Genomic DNA, 23,728 nt, shown 5'->3' on the forward strand with positions numbered 1-23,728 from the left:
CTTTTCCAAAGAATAAAGACTGCATATGCACTGAAATATTACGGATAACTTGGCATATATCTGAAGATGTTTTATTCTTAATCCAATTATTTGGTAACACTTTAGTTTAGGTACTTAAAAAATACTCATTTATTCTTATGTAACTAAACCTTAACAAAGGCTTCTTTTGGTCTTCATACCACTTATAAAGGATCAGCGGAAAGGTTGTTCATCTCTATGTAGTGTGTCATATTGACATGATGTTAAATTACTTTCTAATATGAAGGATTCACAGGTCTTATACTAAATATGTAATATCAAGAGAAATGTATGTCAGTTAAGCTGCCTCAGACCACTCCAAAGTGAAGTTTTGTCAATAGGTCACATTGCAGAGATGAAGAAACACTTCACTGATGCTTTGTAAGTGTGATGAAGACACAAGGAAGCCTTTGTTAAGGTCTTGTTACATGATAGTAAAAGACAAATAGATGCAGTTTTGCAGTACCTAAAGTGTCACCAATTACTTTTTATGAAATATTATAATGAATAATGACACACATTAACTACAAATTATGAAATGTAAGTTTTTTCCCTTTGAATAATTTTATTGGTTTTATTAGATTAAGTACATTAAATAGATTAATCAGTAATTAATCAGTACATTAAATATATATAGCACTGCACACTGTTTAGATTACATCAGATATTATTACATTTCTAATACACTTACACGTTTAGGAAGTAATTTGCAAAAATGTTTTTAAGAAAAACATTCTGATATTTATTTGTTCAAAGTTTTCCAATTAACCAGGTTCTATACTGTATGTATTCCTGTTTTCTTATTGAAGTACACTTACTGTAGTGGCTTGAATCCACAGTACTAGTTCCCTTCATACTTTTAAACAGTTCAGTCATATTATTCCTTAACCTCTGTTTGCTTAAACTGAAAAAGTTCAAAACCTTCAATCTGGACTTTCTCTAGCTCTGTTATGTCAAAGTATTCCAATACTTTGTTAGAAATATGGCAGTGGCAGTATTTACCCATTCTGCCTTATGATTCCAGACATCTGTATGAGTTCAAATCCTGAATAGGTCATTGTGTGAGTAGAGCTTGCAGTTTTTCATTTGCTCCTATTTTCTAAAGACTGGCAGACTAGGCTGAGTGGCAATTCTAATTTGGCCCTGTATTGGAATAAATGGCGTTTGGAAAATGTGAGAGTGGAATGACCTTTAAAAGAATTTTTGATTTCAGCATATCATTGTTTTGCTCTTTGTAATATGATTATTTAATCAAATGATGTTAAATCAAATTACATTGAGAATTTAATATATTTTTCATGTTTGCTCATTTATAAACAATAACAGCTCCTATGCTGACTTGTATTCTATATTCTACATAGAGAGAATGGAAAAGGAAACTTAGGAGAAAGCTCATATACTGAGCTAAACATACAAGCTCAACTCACAAGACAGCTAAAATGCAATTAGAATAAGAATTCATGACGTGGGATCCATGAGGTGGCACGGCTTATCATTACTGATCCAAAATGTTTTTCAAATAATAACTATCTGATATCAAATTGCCCTTACTCTTTTACATCTTAAAATGAAATGATCTAGCTCCATCAGACTATTTGATGACTAGGAAGAGAGTATGCTCATGTAATATGAAGAGGAAAACTGCATAAAATAAAATATATTTTAATAAATTCAGCATTATTCATTTTAAGAATGACATTTCTACCTGTTTACTCCTTGGCATATTTTATTTTTCTTTCTTCATCGAACTTCCAAATATGCATGCTAATGAAACAATTAATCTTACTAATTCTTTCTGGCACACTTCTACTACTAAATGTAAACTTTATTTAAATCTGTGTCCAATAAGATTTGTGTGTTAAGTTAATTTGTAATTCTGAACTGGCCCAGTAATAAGAGGGTGTGGTTGTTAGCAAGAGTGTGCCCTGCAATGAGCAGGTACCTTATCCAGAGTTAGGACACCCAGGATAGGAGCTGAACTCCAGTGACCCAGTAGTGAATAAACATATTATAAGAGGGATTGGATTCATCTTTATGTACATTTACATTACAGTTATGCCAATCCGTTTCTCAGCTATTAGGGAAATACCCTTACTGTCATGTGTCCATACCGAAATCAATATCAAGTAGTAGAAATTTGTTGAAAGGAGTTTTTTTTTTAATGTAACATTAAGACAAATCAAGCAACCTACTGTTGCTACTGTGTCATCTTGCACAGACATGAACCACTGACAGCCTGGCATATTGGCCACCTTGTTGAGTGCCACATGCAAGTACTCACTCCTCACATACATGTCTCTCACTATGTCATGGCCCAATCCTCTTCCTTCCACCAGTGAACATTTTCCCCAGACTCTTCTCCTGATTTCCTATCTAAAGATGTCAGTAATATTTGCCTCTCCAATTTCCCCGCACCCCATGTGTATCCCCTAAATTCCCAGATGGGACGATGAATTTCCTTTTCATCACATTAAAAGCCTCTATCCATATGTACACAAACTATAATAAGCTTTTTCAAATCTGTGAGAGTCTACTCATCACTAAATAAATAAAACATCTGCTGTGCCAGTTTCTTTTAAGGCACCCAAAAATAATGTAAATATATCTACAGTTGACAAAAATAATTTAATCATTTTATTTGTCTTTCTTTAAACCTTGTAGTGCGCAAACATTTACAACTATTCATTCTCTTTGAGAGTTGTTTTGGTGGAAGATGTCAAATCACTCCTTTCTCCAACTACAGTATTGCATTTATAGTCTTCACTCCTCCGCCTCCTCCTTCTAGCCTAATTAGATTGTTCTCAGCTTCCTGTGTGGTATGAAGGTCCCAGCTGGCACACCACAATAAAACAGGAAACTTACACCAAGGGAGGCAGAGGTACAGTAATTTGTGTGTGACTCAGCAACCTCAATACACACAACTGAAAGAGCAAGGAAACCAGCACAGTCAATGTGGGTCACATATGTCAAATGTGTTGCCAAAATGAGATCGACTTAAAGCAAATATTACAAAAAAGTACATTTATATGTGGTGTGTAATGGACACAAGCTATCAACTTTGTAATTGATAATTGTAAGTTCAATTATATAATTATATAATTAAGTATATATTATAATTATTAATTATATCATATAGTTATAGCTACCAGGCAACAGAATTGTTGTTGCAAGTTGCAACTATAAATAAAACAATGAAGAAATGTAATTAATAATACAATGTACAATATATGAAACTATTTCAAAATTTTATACAACAGCAGTAAATAATGCAATAGTGGACCAAAGCGTAAATAAATAAGCATTGCTTAGAACTACACTAATGCCCCATAAAACATTTCTTTAAAAGTAAACTGGTATTAGAGTGGATAGGAGTGTTTGAAGATCTGGGAAAACAGAGGGAGACCAAATTTGTGATTTACCAGCATAAAGACAATATGGAAGCATGAGAAAAGTTCAGAATAGGATCATAAGGGCTTATCTGCCTGGCTGAATGGACTTCAAACTAAATCTGTAACCAATTTAGTGGGATTGTCTACAGTGTGTTTAAGAAACGTGCAAAGGTAAAAAGCTTTGCAAAATCCCTACCCTTTGCATTAAGAATGTTGTGCTTTTTGTGGCGTAAGTTATTTTTATCATTATTATTATTATTCAAGTTTTAGGGCTCAAATAGTTTAGTTTCCCCTCTAAGTACTTTGAGCAGAGCATTATTTAATATAAGAAGCTCTATTTTCACAAACGACCTTCTTGTTTCAAATATCCACAGCTCTTCTTTATTTCATTGCATAGTCTCCATGGTTGATTTAGATTGACTGCCATATATTAAGTATTAATTTTGGGTCACTAAGGTTTCAATAACTATGTTTTCAATAATAAAAAACAATTTATTGCACTAGCTAATAGTTTATGCCATAAAACTATACAAATCCCATATTCCATAATAGAAGCATAAATAAAATTCTGCTTTTTTACCTTAAGAAGAACATATAACCCAACAATGTGTTCTCAAAACAATTTCTAGATAAAAATTCTTTTATGTTACTTAAAATGTAAGCTTTTTCAGAGTTAATCTATATGTTTTTAACACTTTTATGTCCAGTTTTGAATCTGATTTTTTTCTTCACATGATAATAGGGAGCCAGTGACTAAGAGATATCATAGTAACACTCTAGAAGTTATCTATAATACGAACAGTAGTATTAATTAAAGTCCAAATACTCTTTATTTATACAATGTATGTAATGTGGATGATCATATCATATCATATGGCTAATTTACAATATTTAAAGAAGAAAACTACTAAATCAGAAAAAACCTTCACTGCCAGTAATTTGCGGTTAACAAGCATATTTTGTTTCCACATCTGTGACCCCATGTGTATTTCAACAACCTGTCTTCTTTTTTTCCTGCATTGCCCACACTCCCACATTAACCCTTTTTGAATTCTCACATTCCTAAACCTTAATGTAACATCCGTGATGATTGTAAATTGTCAAAACACACTTAAATATAATTAACACAATAGGTAGTAGGTGAAGAGTATCTTGAAGCTATATTTGGTTTTTCAGAGGCCTTCCTGTAGAAATTGTTTAATTAGCATAGTGGCAATTGTTAATATTCAGCACTGAACTAAGCACAGCTCGTCATGGTTTCTAGTTTTACAATTCTAGCCCTATGCTACGTTAACTTTAGCTTTAATATCCATTCTGTTAAATTTAATGCTTCAAAAGTATAAGATTACCATTGCTATGACTCCAGTTGTAAAATGTAATTAAAATTCTAAATGTTTACTTTAGTTATTTTGGAAATATAGGCTTCTTGTTAGCAAAAAAAATAACATCTGTTATGGATGGCTTTTTATCAGTTCAGTATCTTTTAGAAAATATTGCAGTATCATGCTTTCTTTTTTCTGCTTCTCAAGTGCATGGTGTTTAGCTTAGCTATTTCTAATGAAATAAGATGATTGATATCTTTTTCCATTGTAGTTGAACATTTAATTAATGTCTGAATTTGATCCTAAATGTACCCTGAAGCATGAAATGACAAATTCCTTTCACATCCCAAATCAGGACAACAAAACTGAGGGCTGCATCTTTGACTTTTTACCTTTAGTTTTATAGTCTTTTTATTTTTGCTGCTTAAACCTATTGTGTAAGAGTTCTAAGTCTCTGTATGTGATTGCCATTTAAGTGTGCCAGAAATATCCCATGGATCAACTTTATGAAAGGTGAAGGCAAAGGCAGATTAATTTAATCATTACAGCCTGGAGGCCAAAAGGGTGATGGTGTAATTTAAATGTAATATAGAGTGTAATTGGCTCAGAGAACAGTGCCCAGTCTTACTAACTATAAATTTCATTGGAAAATAGCACAGCAAGATTTAATATGAACTTGAGTTAAAGTGAGCTGATTGAATGCAGAAGAATGCTGGCATTAAAGACTTGTAGAAAGTGAACATATAACAGGTGCATATTTTCATTTCAATATTACCTTTCTGCTGTGGTGGCCAAGTGGCATCAGCGCTAGGTGAGTTTGCTGTCATGGGTGATGGGAAACCTTTTCTCAAAATGCAAACCAAGAAACAGGACCTTGGTTATTTTCACATTTACCTTTATTTTCCATATGTAGCCTTTCCGTGTGTACACTTGAATTTTGTATTCACATGTGTTTCTTTGGTAGCAATAAAATCATTGAAGGAAATAATTAAAAAGCCATCAAACGGAAACTTTATTTTACTAAACAAAACAATTTAAAAGGCAGCATGAGAAGCAATGTAACAAAAAAAAACAAACTAGAATTCTACAATATTTAGTGGAACGGGTTGCAGATATAACTTTCCCTCCACACCTTGTGACATCCACTCCAGAACAAATGGTGTTTTTTTAACTTTCTAGCCTGAATTTTGGTATTATTTTTCCATGTAAAAAAGGAACAGTTTATGTGCAGGGTGGTTATAATTCATTTCCTGTAAAGTAATGTTTGTAATTAATTTGAAAAAATACTTAAAGGTAACCCAAAAACCATGTCTCCATATGATTCCATTTTAGCTTGGCTCAAAATATTTGTGATAAAGAGGTGACTAACATCTTAAGCAACACCTACAATGCCGGTAATTTTTCAACAGCTCAGTCACTTTATAACCATATAAGACTGGAGATAGAATGTCAAAAGCCAATCTTTTGTGGGCTCAGTGAATAATAAAGTTACACTGCCTACTAAGGCATAGCAATGGTGAATAGGGAATTAATTCCTAATGAGTTTTGCTGAACCATATCTTTATAGCCACTGTCTACTCTTATCAACACTCCTGTTTTAGAGAAGGTAAATGATTAGCTGGCAGGAACCGAGTTCATTAAGATATTAGACTCATGTCTAGTTCACTTCAACAATAAGCCTTTATGGGATGTTTGCAGAGACTTTTGACTGAGAAATCCCAAATCTGTCCTCTTTAAGGCACTCGGGGATTTAGTGGATTGATTCATGCTCTCAGTGGGTCAGCTGTGATAATAGTGATTTACTGTCGTGATTCTCATGTTGCAGTTTTAATTAGGAAAATCTGCCAACATTTGTTTCTTGTAAGTTTTGCAAAATTTGATTGGAATAAAAATGTCTAAATACCATGAATGCAAATGTATGCTTTTTTCTTTTTACATTATTTTCCCATTGATATATCCATTTAGTTGGTTACTTGGTCAGAAGTTTTCAAAATTCTAATACACCTCATGGAGTTAAACCTAAATTTTTGTGGTCCTAATTTATACAAAACCTTGTTAGGAACAACTGTTGTACTGTACAATTGATTTGTGCAAATAAATAAAACTATGAGTTTTGCTTTACTGGGATGAAACAATTAGCCTAACAAAAAATATATCAAATCAAATTGATAACAAAGGCAGCTTACCCTTATGAACACTGTATGTCTATATCAAGTGTACTGTAGGTCCAGTAGCACATTACATTCTTAGTTTCTCTGATAAAGTACTTATTGGTTATTTCAGTTTCAGGAATGCCATATAATGATAATTATGTTAAATTACCTGTTTGATATAATTTTTCTTTACAAGATCCATCTAGGAATTTGGCACTACTGTAGAGAGTGCATTAAATATTGTCTTGTCCAACAGATACAGAAACCTGTGACTACGGATGGCACAAATTCCAAGGACACTGTTACAAATACTTTGCTCATCGCCGAACATGGGATGCCGCCGAAAGAGAGTGCCGCTTGCAGGGAGCTCACCTGACCAGCATTGTCTCTCATGAGGAGCAACTTTTTGTTAATCGTAAGTGCTATTCATTTGAGAACAAAGACTTTTTCATGTTATGGACTGCTAAAGAAGCATTGGAGTGCGTACTTTATCTAAAGCTTTGATTCTGCTTTAGAATCGAAAATGCCCTTAAAAGGTACTCCATTTTCAATGCTGTTACTTGCTTTCACTAATCCTGCTGAATTACATGCTTGTATACAGCCACACATATGTGGTCCCATTGTTTAAATCTGTTAAGATGAAAGTGAGTGAGCCCTTATAGGATTTGTGATTTTGGAATGAAGAGTCCAAAGGTTAACAAAGGTTAAACCTCTCACATTAACAATGTTTCTCCTTCAAAGGAAGAAGCAAAAAAGCAAACAGTATGTTGGTCGCTACCAGCATAAACACAATTGCCCTTTTGTTTTGCTTGTGTATTTGAGTAGATCAACCAATATAAACATCTTCGGACACTGAATGAAAGACTTTTTTCTTTTTTGACAATCTGGCTATTTGCAGTTTTGAAAGCATGGTTTACATGTAGTCACTAAAGACATGTACTAAAACGTACAGGCCTGTCACCCCAGCAGGTTTATAATGAATGTCTTTGGACGTAATGCAAATATACTCTATTCAAGTCTGTAAGCAGAGATTATATACACTCTTTAATGTAAAAATATATTTAGAGGATTAAGGTAGTTTGATTTTCTTTTGTTTATTCACATTCACATTCACTTATTTGGCTGGTGCCTTTATCCAAGGCAACTTACAACATCTCTCTATTATAAAAAAAAATCCTGGGAGAGAAAAACAGGAGACGAGACGTGATCTTCACATTAAGATCATGGAATACATTTAATAGACCTGCGAGACGAAAGAAAATGGCTACGGAGCGTCTCGCAGGGACCTTAAACATGAGACTTTGTGCCAAGAGATTGACCCAGGACTGTCTCGCAATGAGGTAAAACATGAGATTTTTGCAAGACACACTCTACATACAACCAATATCAAATAAGACCACGGGCAGCAAAACGTGTTAGTCGTGTGAGTGTAAGGATTTGAGTGAACACACAGATCCAGGGCTCTCAGCGCATATAAAGCGTATAAGGACATACGTTAAAAATGAAACATTGAGCTTGTGAGAGTTAACTTTGTGAGCTGGAATGTTAAAGGCCTGAATCACGAATTAAAGAGAAAGATAGTACTCTCTCACCAAACAGGTTTAAACGCTAAAATAGTATTTTTACAGGAGACCCACTTACTAAGCAAGGATCAGTGCTGGCTGCAAAAAATGAAACATCGATGACTAAGCAAAGAAGTAAGCAGCGCGGAGAAAAGAGACTCGAGATCGTTGGAGAGAAAAAAGAGCAAAAAAAAAAAAATAAGGAAAGTAATTATCAGCCCAGAACAAGTGGAATTGAAAAAAAGCACGTCCAATCGGGCTCAGAATTAAAAGACGAGTAAAAGACAAAGTAGAACTTTATAAAGACGTTCACAAATGTTGGCGCTATACACTTGCAGAGCAGGTTACAGATTATGAAAGCAGTTTGAAATTCGAAAGGCTCAAAAAAAAAAGATGGCGCGATACAAATGTGGAGAAAGTTAAAGAATATGAAAGTAGGAAAATTAGAAAGTATAAAAAAAAGAAAGTAAAGATCGCAGTAGCGCAAATAAATGGAAATTATTACTCGAAAAAGGGAAAATAATCACCACGGACTAGGTGTCACTGAAAAAAAATGCAGGACAAAGCGAGGTCAGAAATAAAAGACAGAGAAGAAACCAAAGTAAAACGTCATAAAGAGGTTAAAAAACAAGGGGGCCAAACACATGCAGAGCAGGTTAGAGATAATAAAAACTGGAATTCAAAAGACTCAAAAAAAACATAGGTGCGAAACACATGCATAGCAAGATACAGAATATGAAAGCAGAAAAAAACCACAGTGTCCAAACAAAGAAAGTAAACATTGTATTAGCACAAAAAGAGAGAAATTATTACTCGGAGAAAAAACGAAAAGTCGAATAGAGATCGAATATATGGACATAAGTGATATGTCAGAAGTATGTAAATATTGTAAGGCTTTGAAGTTTAAGTCAGAGAATTTCAAAAACATGGTTTACCTCACATGCATTTATTGGTTACTTTGCAAAAAAAATTATTAACTGCTGATGATGTAGATTGTTTTGTCTGTGCTGAAATTACAAACAGAGAAACTTATCCTAAATTATGGTACAAAGTCACTAAACACATGTCTCACAGACCTCATTAAAAAGATTCAGCATATTGGGACTCCAAAGATTCCAAATATTGTTTTTACAGAAGTTCTGAAATAAAAGTGAAACTAATGAAATAGTAACAATTCAAACAAAAAAAAATCTTAAAAGTGTGTATCCAGAAAAGCAAACACGGGGGTTGATGAGTGAAGCGAACAAGGGTCAAAGCCCCCTAGTTTATGATAGAATTAATTACACTTTTCGGTTTTCCAATTGGAGCACAAGCAGGTCAAGTGACTTGCTCACGATCACACAGGGCCTGTAGTGGCATATGAACTCACAACCCCAGGGTTTGAGGTCCAAAGCCTTAACCACTACATCAAATATTCAAATAACATCCTCAGATGTATCTCTGTGTATAACTTTATTTATGGTTCATTAACTACAGTATATATATATCACAGTTCTGTAACATAAGTAACATACAAAATTCTGTTTATTCATCTATTGGTCATGCCACTTTGAAGTCACCTCATCGATGCTAATCTGAAATTGTCTCTGGATTTTTATGTTGCTATCTGTCATTTACTGAGTCACATTGCCTTGCAGCCTTGTCATTTTTGACTCATCCCATCTTTGTGATAGATAACATTCAGATATACTTTTTAGTTCTAGTTGTGCCCTTTTAGCTTACAACCCATAGTCAGCAGAAATGCAGTCAGGTTGTTTATTTAAGTTGCTTGAAAATTGGAATCTCAATTTAGTATGGGATAAAAACAGATATGAATAGGTAATATCATATAGTAAGAAATTTTTATATTAGCTATAATAATATTCACAGTGTATGTCAAAGGGGGGCAGCACTGAGTTATCAATGGTGAAGAAATTATTTGCACTTTTTTACTTTCAGACTAAATAGAATGTTACCCAGATAAATTAAAGAAATACCCCACAAATCAAAGTTAATGTGATTATTAATAATGTATATTAGTATCATGTCTCAATTCTCTCATTTAGCATAAACAAGATTGGCTGTTATACAGTCAGCTGAATGAGACATATTCCTGGGTAAATATTACTGTTACACAAAGGAACTCATTCTCAAAATATGTAGTTTCCGAATAACAAAAGTAAATCTGGACTCACTATGATGCTTAGTAATTTAGGCATGAGAACAGGAAATAAGAATCATTATTTTTATGCATTCCTTTGGTTTATTATTATCCTTTTTAGTTAGTACCTAATATGGAAGAGCTATCAAACTTGTATGGTGTGTTTAACTTTTAACCTTTAATGTTTAGGTTTGGGCCACGACTACCAATGGATAGGACTGAATGATAAAATGTTTGAACGTGACTTCCGATGGACTGATGGCAAAGCTATGGTAGGCTAATTTGTTTGGGGTTATTATTATTTTTTGGTTAGTATTCCTCACTATTAAATTAATAATTGTATGTACTGATTACATAATTGAGAACTATCTGAAAAGATGATCAATGGTATACGATAATCTAAAAACGATAAAGTTAAGAAATGAAGTAATGTATGATACATTTGGTGCACCTTTTTGGTTATTAAGAGTAAACCATTGCTGATTATCTTTAACCCAATAAAATATTTATCACAAATGAAATAAACTGATTCAGAAAATGGATAGACTGTTGATTTTTTGTGACAATCTCACCAAAATGTATGTAGCCTCTTGTAAGCTACGCAGCAGTCTGATCGTGGGCTGAGATTGTTCAATGTGAATGTATTTGAGTGATGCTTCTGGTAGAAACCCTGGCTGTCCCATTGATCAATGTCAGTAAAATGACATGCTGGGATTTTATGTTTAACTTGTTTTAAACTGTTGTCCCACTTCCCCCACAACCCTGAAGCAGTGACGCCTGCCTGATAATAAGCAGCAACATCTGCAGCTGAACAATAATAAAAAATAAAATGAATTTAGCACCACAGATTATTTCTACAGCATTACTGTCTTCCATATTTAAAATAGAAAGAGGTAATACAGATAATGAAGAAATATTACCTTTTCATGGTGTGTTATAATTTAAAGATCAGACAAAACACTACTGAATTTTCTGTGGTAAAAGCTGGTTATAAAATAGTTTTACTATATCCTGAAAAAAAAAAAATGAATTAAAGCAAATTTGGCCAAATACTAGGACTTTGTTTAGTGTTAGTTCCTTTGAGCCTGAGCTGGATTAAGAAGGTTTGGGAAATGGATGGAAATAATAATATAAATGTACAAATTGCTTGTTGAACATGGGTTTTGTTCAGAATTTCTGTCATGTAATGACTCTCCAAACTTAAGTCTTTCTTTCCTCTGGCCTGAGAATTCTGCTTACATGGCCTCATACTTTGCTTATGCTTAATGGGTGGCTCCAGACTCTTACCATAATCCCATTCCCCATGGTTTACTAGACAGATGATTAACCAAATGCTTATATTTTGACTTGTGGGGTGTACTTTGACTGTAAAAGTAACAGATCTACAGATTTAGTTGTGGTTATAATGGATTCCCATCTCCCTGAAAAATACAACAATGGTGAGGCAAACATTAAAAACTGAGTTGTTTCAAATTGACTTTTAGCAACAATTACTTTTCATCAGTTATTTCTAGTAAGCATAAACATAACAGTAATCAACTTCTCTTTTTCTCCTGCTGAGGATCACACACTTATTATTCTAAACATTGTGTTTGGGTTCTTGCCAATTTAAACCATACGTTACCTTTTATCTGGTTCAGCGAGTGCATATCTTTGAGCTGAAGCTGTTGAAAGAATGGATAACCCCTGGTGTGAATCCCTCCATGGGGTCTAGGAGAGTCAGAGAGCTGCAGGGGTGAAAAAAAGTGTCTGGCTGAATATAAATAAGCAAGGAAGCAGAGAAGTCTTCAATTTTAAATGTAGGTATTTCACATCAGGACTGACGATAACCTTGTAAGGCTTTTCTTTTTTTTTTTTTAAACCTGCAAAAGCTGATAAGGAAATAAATAAACATTTGGAATCACAAGAATAAGTTAGCACCGTTATATAGAATCAATTTAGTTATACAGATATGAACTTATCCTGTAGGTGTAAGTGAAGAAGTTGCAAAAGATTGTCTCTTTTACTAATATTTTTATTGGTTCTTTACAAAAGTTCATAGTCCCACATTATATTCTCTTGTACGTATTCATGATCAGTGCTTACCTGGGGTAACGCGTCCCCGTAATTATAACAGCCTACCATGGTTAATATAATATGTGCATCATTCTAAACTAATAGTATATTGCTTCTGCATATATATTATATTCATAAAAATATTTCTTTCATTAGCTGTTATATAATGTATGTTATTAATACTGCCTTGCAATGGACTGGTGCCCATTGGTTCTTATTATATTCCCAGTGATGCAAGGTTAGACTGTGGCTACCTGCAACCCTCGAACTGAGTTAAATGGGTTTCAGAAATGGAAGGGTTTTGTAAACAAAGAAGTATACTTTATTTAATTCAAACGTTTTTCTGGTTTTTGTTTTTTTATATATTCACGGCGGAGTGGCTCCCTGGGTTTGCCTTACCAGTCCAGTCTTTGCCTGTGAGCAGTTTGCTCCTGTACCTTTATTTCATAAACTGGCCCAGTGTATCTTGCCCTTTACAAATAAATACTGTATACTGCACACACATACCAGTACTATTAAAAGATAAACATGTATAACATTTTGTTACTTATAACTTAAGTGGAGTACACTCAGTTTTGTCACTTTCTGCATATTTTCTATAAAACGTTCCCAACTGCAAATAACTTTACATAAACTTATATAGTGATATTTTCAAACAAGGAGGCTAGCCAACAAGAACAATAGAGTATTGTTACCAGATCGGGTCAGTGTGTGGGCAGGAGCAAAGACAGTGCGGCAGAAGTAGAAAATGAAGTACCACTGCTAACAGTGATAACATTGATTTTTGAAGACAAAAAGAAATACACTGGACCATTGATTTCTAGTTCCATGTTGAGGCTAGTATAATGAACAAGGCAAAAATCATAAGTGAAAGTTAAAGACAAACACTAGAAGAAAAAAAGGCAGTCAAGAATACTTGCTAATAAATGAATGTCTTTACAAGAGTGAAATGTTCTGTGTGCTTTTTAATGACTTAAACTTGAGTCTACAGCTTGCATAAATAAAACCCATAAAAGGAATACCCACATCCCTCTTGGGTCTCACATGCATAACTTACCCCTGGTTCTCTTTCCAGAAAGTGCTTAGGCTTTATTTTTCCTCCACAGACACATCCCCTTTCTTCTGTCCTGGGGCTATAGTGCTTTCTCCTGCAACTGTTAATTATTCTCTGACCCTAATGCTTCTCAAAGCAAGCAGCCTAAGGACATTTCACATCAAGAACCCATACCAGATTTATGTGAAGATTCCCAGAACTTTATAATGCTTGATTTTATTTTTGGTAAAGTTAATAAAAATAAAAAAGCTCTTATCCTGACTGTAATCTCCAAAAAATACAATAAATAGTGGAGGAATGGATAATTGCATATCATCCACATATCCTGCTTGACTGTATTAAGAGATGAATTAAAGCAGAGCAAGCTGCAAACTGACCACACAGTAGCAGAGCCAGGAAGTACTGTCATTAAGCAATCAGAATATTCTATCAGCACTCTTTTTCTCATGGAAGTAAGTTTTAAAAGAATAAGTACTATAGGAAATGCATGCATGCTTCATTTTAGAAAGTGATGAAAAAAAGTTAACCTTGTCTCATCGATATTCATTTAGTGTTAAACAGGAGTGCTGCCTTTTTGATAACAACAGAAATCCAAGTGAAATATTTTACCGTTACAAACAGGAATGGTAAAATTGAAGTTACTTGTACATTGAATTTGTGAATATTTGTATAGCTAGTATGCTTTCCCACATGGAAGATATCAAGGAAATTAATAATTCTTTTTGGTAGTTTCTTTTATAAACATACTAGCTGTGCTTCCCAAAGTTTCCTGAGTTTAATTTCAAAACATTATTCTAAATTATACAGTTGCCCATGAGAGAGTGTGGTTAACAGGCGATGTCTGGCTACAAAACACAGACACACAGGGAAATGTAGTCATTTAAAATTGAACGTATAATTTGACAGGGTGAGGGGAACCTGAGGTATAAATGTGGCTTCTTGTTTATCTCATCCCATTATCAATACTCATTCTGCCCCCAGGCTTACCAGACTAGACCGTCATTCACCTTCAATCAATCAGCTTTAACATCTAGACTTATAAATCTTAAAGAAAGGACTTAATGCTCAGCAACAGAAATTTGCCAAGCATTCCCTGCCACTGCATTAAGACATCATAAATTCACCAAGTCGTCCCAGCCGCTGCATTAAGACACCATATTTCCTATATTCTATCTAATTTTTAGGAAAATATGTACATCCATTGTTAAGTGATACCAGATCAAATATACTTACATACATACTGTAGTGTATTTCCTGGCTTTACTCGGGTATTATTTGAAAAGTCCCTTGTGAGTTTAAAGAATGAAAAATGATTGTGTATAGACTAAAAATGATCAGTTATCCCTTGTGAGGTTTGACTCAGCTATAGGTTTACAACTACTCTTTACCAGAGTACAGCTTTAAATAAAACATAGAAAAAGTGCCAGGTAGGCTGTGATGGTGGTGTAATGGTGAGAGAATACAGTTGAGACCCAAAATTGGAATTAACACCTCCAAAGGCAATATGGCTCATTCCTGAGCAGCTTGGGGCTAAGACTAAAGCAGTGAGAGAAATACTTGATTAAGGAAAAAATGTAATGGAACAGACAGGAATCAAACCCAAATTCACTGCCTGAGACAGTCATGCTATCCATTACACTAAAATGGCAGTCTGTGTGGTGCGGTTTCTCTGTTGATAGATCACACTGTAGTATTTCTGCACACCTGTCATGGCTCGAACTTGATTTATGGCGAGAAGTACCTGTCTGCCGAATTTTACATCTGCGGCTTGAAAAACCAAACTATGCTTAACAAACAAAACAAACACAAATTGTGCTTTCTTGATACAGAGACTTTACTTTGATTATTTTTCCCCGACAACTGTGTTTCTTTTGTGTATCTATTTTCTTCAAAGTCTTCAGTCCTCTGCCCAAACTGCATTAAGCTCTTGTGTTCTTTCTGCAGTCTTGTATAATCCAAAGAATTTGCACAAAAACAATTATTTCACAAAAGTAAACAATCTAAAATGTGAACGTGTTTAAAAAACCACACCTAGAATATTATTTTTAAAGTCTCGGAAGAGCTACAACTAATCAGTGAACATAATGCCGCCATGGCTTCAATCAAGACATTTCACATACAAAGTAGGAATCAAGCAAGTCAAGACATTTCAAAGGTGCTTACTGGAATCTTTGAAACAAAAATGTAGTGGAGATAAAACTGGCTTAAGCTGTTTTTCTGTGGTTCACAGCACTAACAAGAAGTTAGCATAAAGTTATGTTGTGGTTTTCTGTATCAGTGCGACTTGCTTAGCATTTGTAACCATCATATTTCTTAGGGATGACATTTTATTATAATCTGTTTTGCTAATTTATTCATGAAATGAAACAGAACAATTAAATATCAAGCGAGAGATCTTCCTTATAAATTAGTTGTAAAATTGTCAGAACATAATTTTAGAATGGTTAGCGATGTTACCTTAATGTTCAAGAGGTTATGGGTTTGAATACTGATCTAATAGTTATTTGTGTGGAACTTGCACATTCAGATTATGTCAATGTGGGTATTTTGGCTTTCCGAACCACATCTTTAAGAAGTATGTTAAGTTTATTGGGAAGTCTAAATCGGCCCTTGTTGAGGATGGGGTTTTGTGTGCCCTGTGATGAACTGACATTTTCTTTTCATCTTTGCAGTCAATCCCAGAGTAGGTTTAAAACACCCCGTGACGCAGTAATATAATATGAAGAGCTGGAATAATATGCGTGTGCATATTTTAAAATAGGCTAGGCTCACAGGGTAAGGGTCTCTGGGTAATTTTATATTTTGTAACAAAAAAAGTGTAAGAAATTGTCTCTCTATTATAATAAAAAAATCCTGGGACAAGATGAGACTTTTTAGCCTGGGAAGAGACATGACTTTTTCAGAGAGATACTTTCATGTCCCGCGAGACGAGACTTTTTGCTAAGAGATTTAACCACACCCAGGGCCGGAAATAAAAGACAAAGAGTAGATGACAAAGTAGAACGTCGTAAAGAATTAAAAAATGATGGCGCAGAGCAGGTTAGAGATGATGAAAGTACTAAAATTCGAAAGTCTCAAAAAAATGATAGTAAAGATCGCATTAGCACAAACAAACGGAAATTATTACTTAGTGAAATAACAGAACAGTGAAAGGAGATCGAATATATTGTTCAGATTTAAACTTTAAGTCGGAGACTTGTAGATTATCTAATTCATGTTTCCATCAGGGAAAAGTAGTGTTTCTTCCCAATGAAGAGGCGTATCTGTGAAAATTAAAAGATTTAATGTTTGGTGAAAGTGAAATCCACATACGCAAGTGGCAGAGATGGGAAGTGGCTGTTGCGTAGTGCAGGTCGGGGTGGTTGGTGAGCAAAGCGAGCAGGGGGCAAAGCTCCCTACTGTTAAATAAATTTGAATAGCCACGATCCACTCCAGAAGTGACTGCAAAACTGAGAATACCCTGAAAATATGTATATCCCATAAAGAATGTTGGCATATACTGTATAGTACTCATTGGCATTCCTAAGTTTGATGGGATTTTTTGTTGTTTTGTCTATGAGGTCTAAATGAACAAATTTGCCTACTCTTTTGAAAAACTAACTTGGAATTTCTAATGTCAACTTTATTGCTTCTTGGTTCGATTTCTGTGAGTGGTCTTTCTCCTCACAGGGTTTACTCAACTTTAGTTTTCCTGTAACATTCTCAAAAACATGTATGAATGAAAGTATGAGTTTGTGTGAGTGGGCCCTATGGTGGGGACAGGGATAGGGTTCCTGCCTCTGGCTTTTTCCTGCGTTTCCAGTGCTGTCATGATAGTCTCTCCCAACCCAAGACCTTCAATTAGATTAAGTAGGTTTAAGCATTTTATGTTATAGAACATGTCCAGAATGTTTAGTTTACTTTTACCCTTTTATACATTAAAAATCCCAAATCATATCTTATAATCTATATTTTGATTTGTACAGTCTTACCATCTTCCCTATGCGACTACACATCACAAAAGACAGAGCACTTTAGAAATGTGGTTGTGCTTATAATAATACTGCCATCCAGGAAACAAACAGAAATAAAGCTGGGATAATAAAATAGGATTTTTGTCCAAAATGGTGCTACAGAGACACAGTTTTGTACATCCAGCTAGTTTCTTTGCCAGAATTGACTTGAGTGCATTTAGAAAATTGAAAGTTTAATTTCTAAAGGTTTTACAAAACAGTTTGTGCTCTGATATTTTGTTTAAAAAAACATTTTTAGATGTAATGTAACTGTTGAATACATTAAGTTGTACTTTTTGGCTCATCTGAAATACAAGTGAAAAACTGGAACGGGAAGACTAAAGGCTAGAATAACAGATGGAAATAATTACTGCTTTCTGTGTCAGAGAAGTCGAGTGCTGCACACAATAGCTTAAGTGGACCAGAACATTTGTCAAGGGATAGGCTAGAACTACTGGCCAAAATGGCCTGTCCCATGCAGAGTCCCAAAAAAGATGAGGATTTCCCTGCCAGAAATGTTTTTTAATGGATATGATCATCAAACTTGTATAAGATCCCTCTTCAAAGCTGGCCTGCTAATGCTGGTATAAACACAGTTATAAGGTGATTAAATGTGCCGCTGTGTAAATTTTGCAGAGTTTTCATATTCTGCTTTTGCCCACATGAGTTTCTTCTCACAGTCCCAAGAAGTCCTGCTGCTGAGTCACTATTGATACTGATAGGTATATGTATGTGAGTGTACTATAAGGGACTGATGGTCCCTCATATGAGGATATTTAGAATTTGTTCTTGCCATATAGACTCCAACTTTGATCTTGCACTGAAAAGAGTGAATTGAGAACATGGGTATATTGTCTTTCTCTATTTATTATTATTATTATTATTACTACCATGGAAGTTGTTTTCAGGGCCCTCCAAATAACCAGTCACCTTTCTTTGATCATGATGTCTTTAACAATATCTGTGATTTTTACTTATTCAGCCATATTCTGCAGGTTGTCTATATTATAACACATGACAGATATCGTCCCACACAGTTTAACACAAAGTGGTTGCATATTCTGAATGAATGCATTTTATCTTGTTCATCCCAGATAGGTGCCTTGCTTAAGGTCACACTATGTCAACTGCAAATGCGGATCCCATATCCTTGTGGTTTCTTGTCCAGTCCTTCAGCCGTACTTGGTCAAATACAACACATAATGACAAAGCTCTAAGCAATGCCATCATCTGTTAATTATACACATTTCTTGAAGAAACCTATTTTTGCTAATCATTGTTGCTTTAGAGGCAAAAGAGTTTTACAAAACTAAGTAGGTCACAAAAAGTATTACTGGAGGAATACAGAATCTGAATTAACTTAAGATGTCTTTCATCTTTTAGTTTTTGTGATTTAATTTAAAGGCAAAAGCTCTGGGAGTTGCAAATATATGTAAACTTTATGATTGTTTTAGATGACTCCCTTTTATTTCAGAAGTATCATTCTGTGTACTGACAATTGATACCTGTTGTTTTCCATTCTTGATTCAAGGGTATATCCCTGGATGACATATCAGTCTATTGTATTACACAGTTGTGCACATGCATTGTCCCCACTCACTCATACTAGGTCAGTTTAGTGTCCTCATTTAACCTAACATGCATGTTTTTGAGTTGTAGGAGGAAACAGAACAAAGCTAATGAAAGCATGGCGCAAATGTGCAAACTCTAGGAAGACGTTGACCTGGCTGGGAATCAAACCCTAGTGCCTGGAGCTCTGAAGCAGTGGAACTAACCACTGCCCTTTCATGCCATTGCTTTAATTACAGAATTGTAATTAAATTTAAATGGTAACACTGCCAGAGCACAACAAGTAAAACTAGTTTCTAAATGAAAAAACAGATCATATAAAAATAAAACAAAATAATGAAGAGAAAAATATCAGAAAACTGAAATGTAATGGTTATATTACATCTATAAAAATATGTCCTAATATTTATTGCAAGGAAGACATTAAGTGTTTACACAAGCGTTTCATGCATTAAACCATTAGCACCCCCATGTGGACACTACATAAATTACATATTGCTTACTTTTTCAAGCAGGACCAGGTTTTAGCTTAACCTGGGAAGTAATATGATGATCCATAACTGTGCAGTAATATTAAAATGTTTAAATTGTAATAATACAAAGTATAAGTTTGTCCAAGTGATTTTAATTTAGGGATTGTCTGAATGAGGATAGTTTTGTGCTTATTTTTATATCATTTAAAAGTAACACAGCTTTAATATGATGTATATGCAGACTATAATGCCGTATGTATTTGCTTTATATATGTTACATAGAGTAGGGTGTGCATAACATATAAGAAATAAAATGAACAAAAAGTGCCTCTCTAGACAATGAGAGTATAGATATGATTCTGCATAGTGCGGGAATGTCCACAGGTAACTCAAGGAGGCAAGTCATCTACAGACTTCAGTTTCAATCAGTGTGTTAGTAAAGTGTGAGTACTGTCTTTGTGTCAGTGTAGGTCTTCTTATTCAGGTAGTCTGCATATCTAATTTGACCCGGACTTCTGACTTGTTAAGGATATTGCTTTCTGCTTGACTGCCAGTGAGGCATGGATGAATATTAAAATGCTTATTTTTAGCTTAGTTTATTTTTTCCCTTATCCAATATTACATTATTAATCTTATTATTTTCATTCCAATTCACAAACATGTCCATTTGTGGCTAACTGATGACCATGAGCGAGTGAAGTGTGGCTGTATGGACAAGCCTGTTTATAATACTGGCATTTCATCCAAGCATGGTGTTTATGTTTATTCTTCACACCTGAGGAAACCAAGATAACTTTAGAGTTGTCTCATGCTCTCATAATGGAAGAGCATGTTAAGAGAATGGATGGATTAATACTTGAGACCTGTTTAAACACATTAGAGGTTATGTGTAGCTAAAGCCTACCCTGGCAGCATCAGGTGCAAGGCAGGAATCCATCGTGAATGGGGAGATACTCCATTGCAGGGCTTACTTTTGCACTCATACACACCCACACTCATGGAGTGCCAGTGTACAATTGCCATTCAGCAAAATAAGAACCTCTTTTGGATGTGGAAGCCCAGAGTATCGGGAGAAAAACTTCATAAAGACATGGGTAGAATGTACAGACTCTGTGTAGATATTTTTTTAATTTATTCTCTGCTCTGCTTCATTCTGTGCCTTTGCATGGAAAAGTTCAAATATAATAATGAAAATTACTAAAAGGAAAACTGTCCATAAAGAGATTATTTAAAAGATTGAACACATACATTTGGGTCAGAAACATAGGAAAGTTGGTGTGTGAAGAGTTGGCTCGCTTTCCTTAAGGATTTGGATGCTACACAACCAGAAGAACTGAAGAGTAAAAAGGCAAACGTCCAGAGAGTTAAAGTTACAAAGGAAGTGACATAATATTCAGTTGTGCTGTTAAATATAACAGATTGGACAAATGAGTTCATATATTTAGTTTTGTTACCCAAACAATACTCTTTCATGCATATATTTGGATTGTCTGCTTTCTGTATTTAAATCCCTTGAAGAAACTTAAAATAAAAGGGAGGATGACCATGTGGAACTGAAAAAGCCCATTTCAGTTCAACGCTGTTTATTTTATATCCTAAAAAGTGTAGTGTAAAGTAAATAGCAGAAAGATCCTGTCTGCAAAATACCAGAAACTTGGATTTTTTTTAAACATTTACCTTAAAAGCCGTGGAGTGATTTTGTGTGAAACCTTGACTGTTAGCTGCACAAAGCTGTCTAAATAAGGCTGTGCAAACTGCCCGAGACAGACTTGGGTGGAGCACAAGGGAATGATGCATAAGTGTGGAACTTCCTTCATTTTGGTTGCCTTCGCGTCTGGCGCAGCATCGACTGAAAAGGGCAGCCAACACAAATCTCTGATGATTTTATCAGATCGAAAGTAACTGGCGTGTACAGATATCAGACATTCCTGCCAAACAATGTGGTTGTGCTCCAGTCACTGACTCAGTGCTACTCCATATGCAGTTTTTCAAAGTTCTCATGATAATGACTGCCGGGCAAACATTACAGTGATCACAGAGGTTTAAATGGTCTCGCTGTTATCTGATTTACAAATTTGGGCTTATTAGTGAAACGCACAGTTCTTTGAGTATGTGAATATGCACACATTCACTTCTGTAGACAGTGCTGTATTGATCTCTTTAAATTGGTACGCACCAGAAGATGGGAGTCTGTCATTGAAAAGAGAACTGTTTTATTATTCTAAGTGTACGCACTGTTTGTAAATGACTGTGGCAGAGTTGCCTTGATTTTACCCTGCACGTTGCCAGTAAAGTTAATATTCTGAAAAATAAACTAGCAAAATAAAGAAAGTGTAGTGGACAAGCATCAAGACAAATGAGGTGTATACTCAGCATAGCAAGGCAATAAATGAATAGAACTCAATAAGAACAGAAAAGGGCTAATGGCTTTCCTCGTCTAACAGTCACCAACCAGGTTCACTCACAGGAACTGAAAGGCCCACTTCCATAGACTCCATTTTAATGCAGTTTGTGCCAAATCTACTTGAGTAAATAAACCACAATTTTACAAAATCTTTTATATCACCCAGTACACGATACAGGAATATTCAATGATTTGTTTGTTCATTTTTCAAAGCTTAAATATTGTAATGCAAATTATAGGCATGTGCATGTAAAATCCAATACAACCATCCATTTTCTGAACCTCTTACTCTAACTCAGTATTTCAGAATCACGAAGCCTAACCCAACCACTTGAGGTGCAAGGCAGCATCCACTCTTGGTGATAAACGCCAATGCTAAAATGAGAAACTGTAATTCTGTAAGTCAATAGAAAGAATGAAAATGAGAACTTGTTTGATTCTAGTAGGAAAAAAATGTGAATATTCATATAATCCGAATGTGGAGCTGATTCCCTTATTTCTTAAAATCAGCAAGAAATATGCCCTGAATCACTGCTGAGTAATATAAGCAGTAACAAACAAAATGATGAAATGTTCAAGTCCAGTTAGAATTAGCAAAATGTACTGACATATTCTGGGCTGATGAAATTGCCTTACATCACTGTTTTCACCTTCAGCCATTACTTTACACACATTTTAAATCGGATGGTGCAGATATTGCAAGTTTTTTTTTTTCTTTTTGCATTAGTTATTATTTTATTTCAAAATTCTATTTTCAAATTCCCTTAATGCAGTCAGGGCTGGCACTGCTGCCTCAGAGCTGTATTCTTCCTAGCCTGGGTCAAGGTCTGTTTGGCATTGATATGTTCTCATTAGAGCTACATGGATTTTTTCCCCCAGTTACTCTTGTTTTCCTCCCACATCCCAAAATCGTACAGGATATATGAACTGTTCACTCTAAATTTTAAGTGCAAATAAGTGCAGATAGGTGTGCAAGTGAATGCTGCATGTGAAACAAGGTACAGTATCTAGAGTGGGTGCTCATGCTGAATTTGATACAGTCTGGTCCCCCACAACCCCAAAATTACATGAAGCTAAATTGAAAAAGTGTTGATCAATGGTTAATCACAAACTCATAGACCCTTATTAGCCTTACATTATCTAAAAACACTGGAATGACAACCAAAGATGTAGTAAGAATAAAATTATTTATACTAAACCAGATATTTTACTCAATTTACAAGATAGCTCCAACCTCATAATGAGTGTTTTTTTTTAATCACATAAATGTATAAGTAATTTACTTAAAGATACGGTCTATGCTTCTTAAATTTTTTTATAGCAAATAAAGTCAATTTTAACTGTAATGTTCTTATTGCTTTTTAGCAATATGAAAACTGGAGACCAAACCAACCTGACAGCTTTTTCTCTTCTGGGGAGGACTGTGTTGTCATGATCTGGCATGAAAATGGCCAGTGGAATGATGTGCCCTGCAATTACCATCTCACCTATACCTGCAAAAAGGGAACAGGTAACATTTTTTTTTTTTGACAAGAATATGTTGCAAGTATCTTCTCCAGTGACACCTAGCCAAACTTTAAGGTGGCTATTTATGTTC

General features: G+C 34.8%; 1 protein-coding gene across 1 annotated transcript in view; it reads left to right on the top strand.

Annotated features, from left to right (window-relative positions):
* Positions 1 to 23,728, top strand: part of LOC120532855 (aggrecan core protein-like) — a 112,992-nt gene that overhangs the window by 84,267 nt on the left and 4,997 nt on the right. The window contains exons 11-13 of the mRNA XM_039759290.1: positions 7,139 to 7,297; positions 10,774 to 10,856; positions 23,497 to 23,641. Of these exons, the coding sequence (XP_039615224.1) occupies positions 7,139 to 7,297; positions 10,774 to 10,856; positions 23,497 to 23,641 (387 nt within the window). The remainder of the gene's footprint in view (positions 1 to 7,138; positions 7,298 to 10,773; positions 10,857 to 23,496; positions 23,642 to 23,728) is intronic.

The sequence above is a fragment of the Polypterus senegalus genome, chromosome 7 (assembly GCF_016835505.1).
Source record: "Polypterus senegalus isolate Bchr_013 chromosome 7, ASM1683550v1, whole genome shotgun sequence".
NCBI lineage: Eukaryota > Metazoa > Chordata > Cladistia > Polypteriformes > Polypteridae > Polypterus > Polypterus senegalus.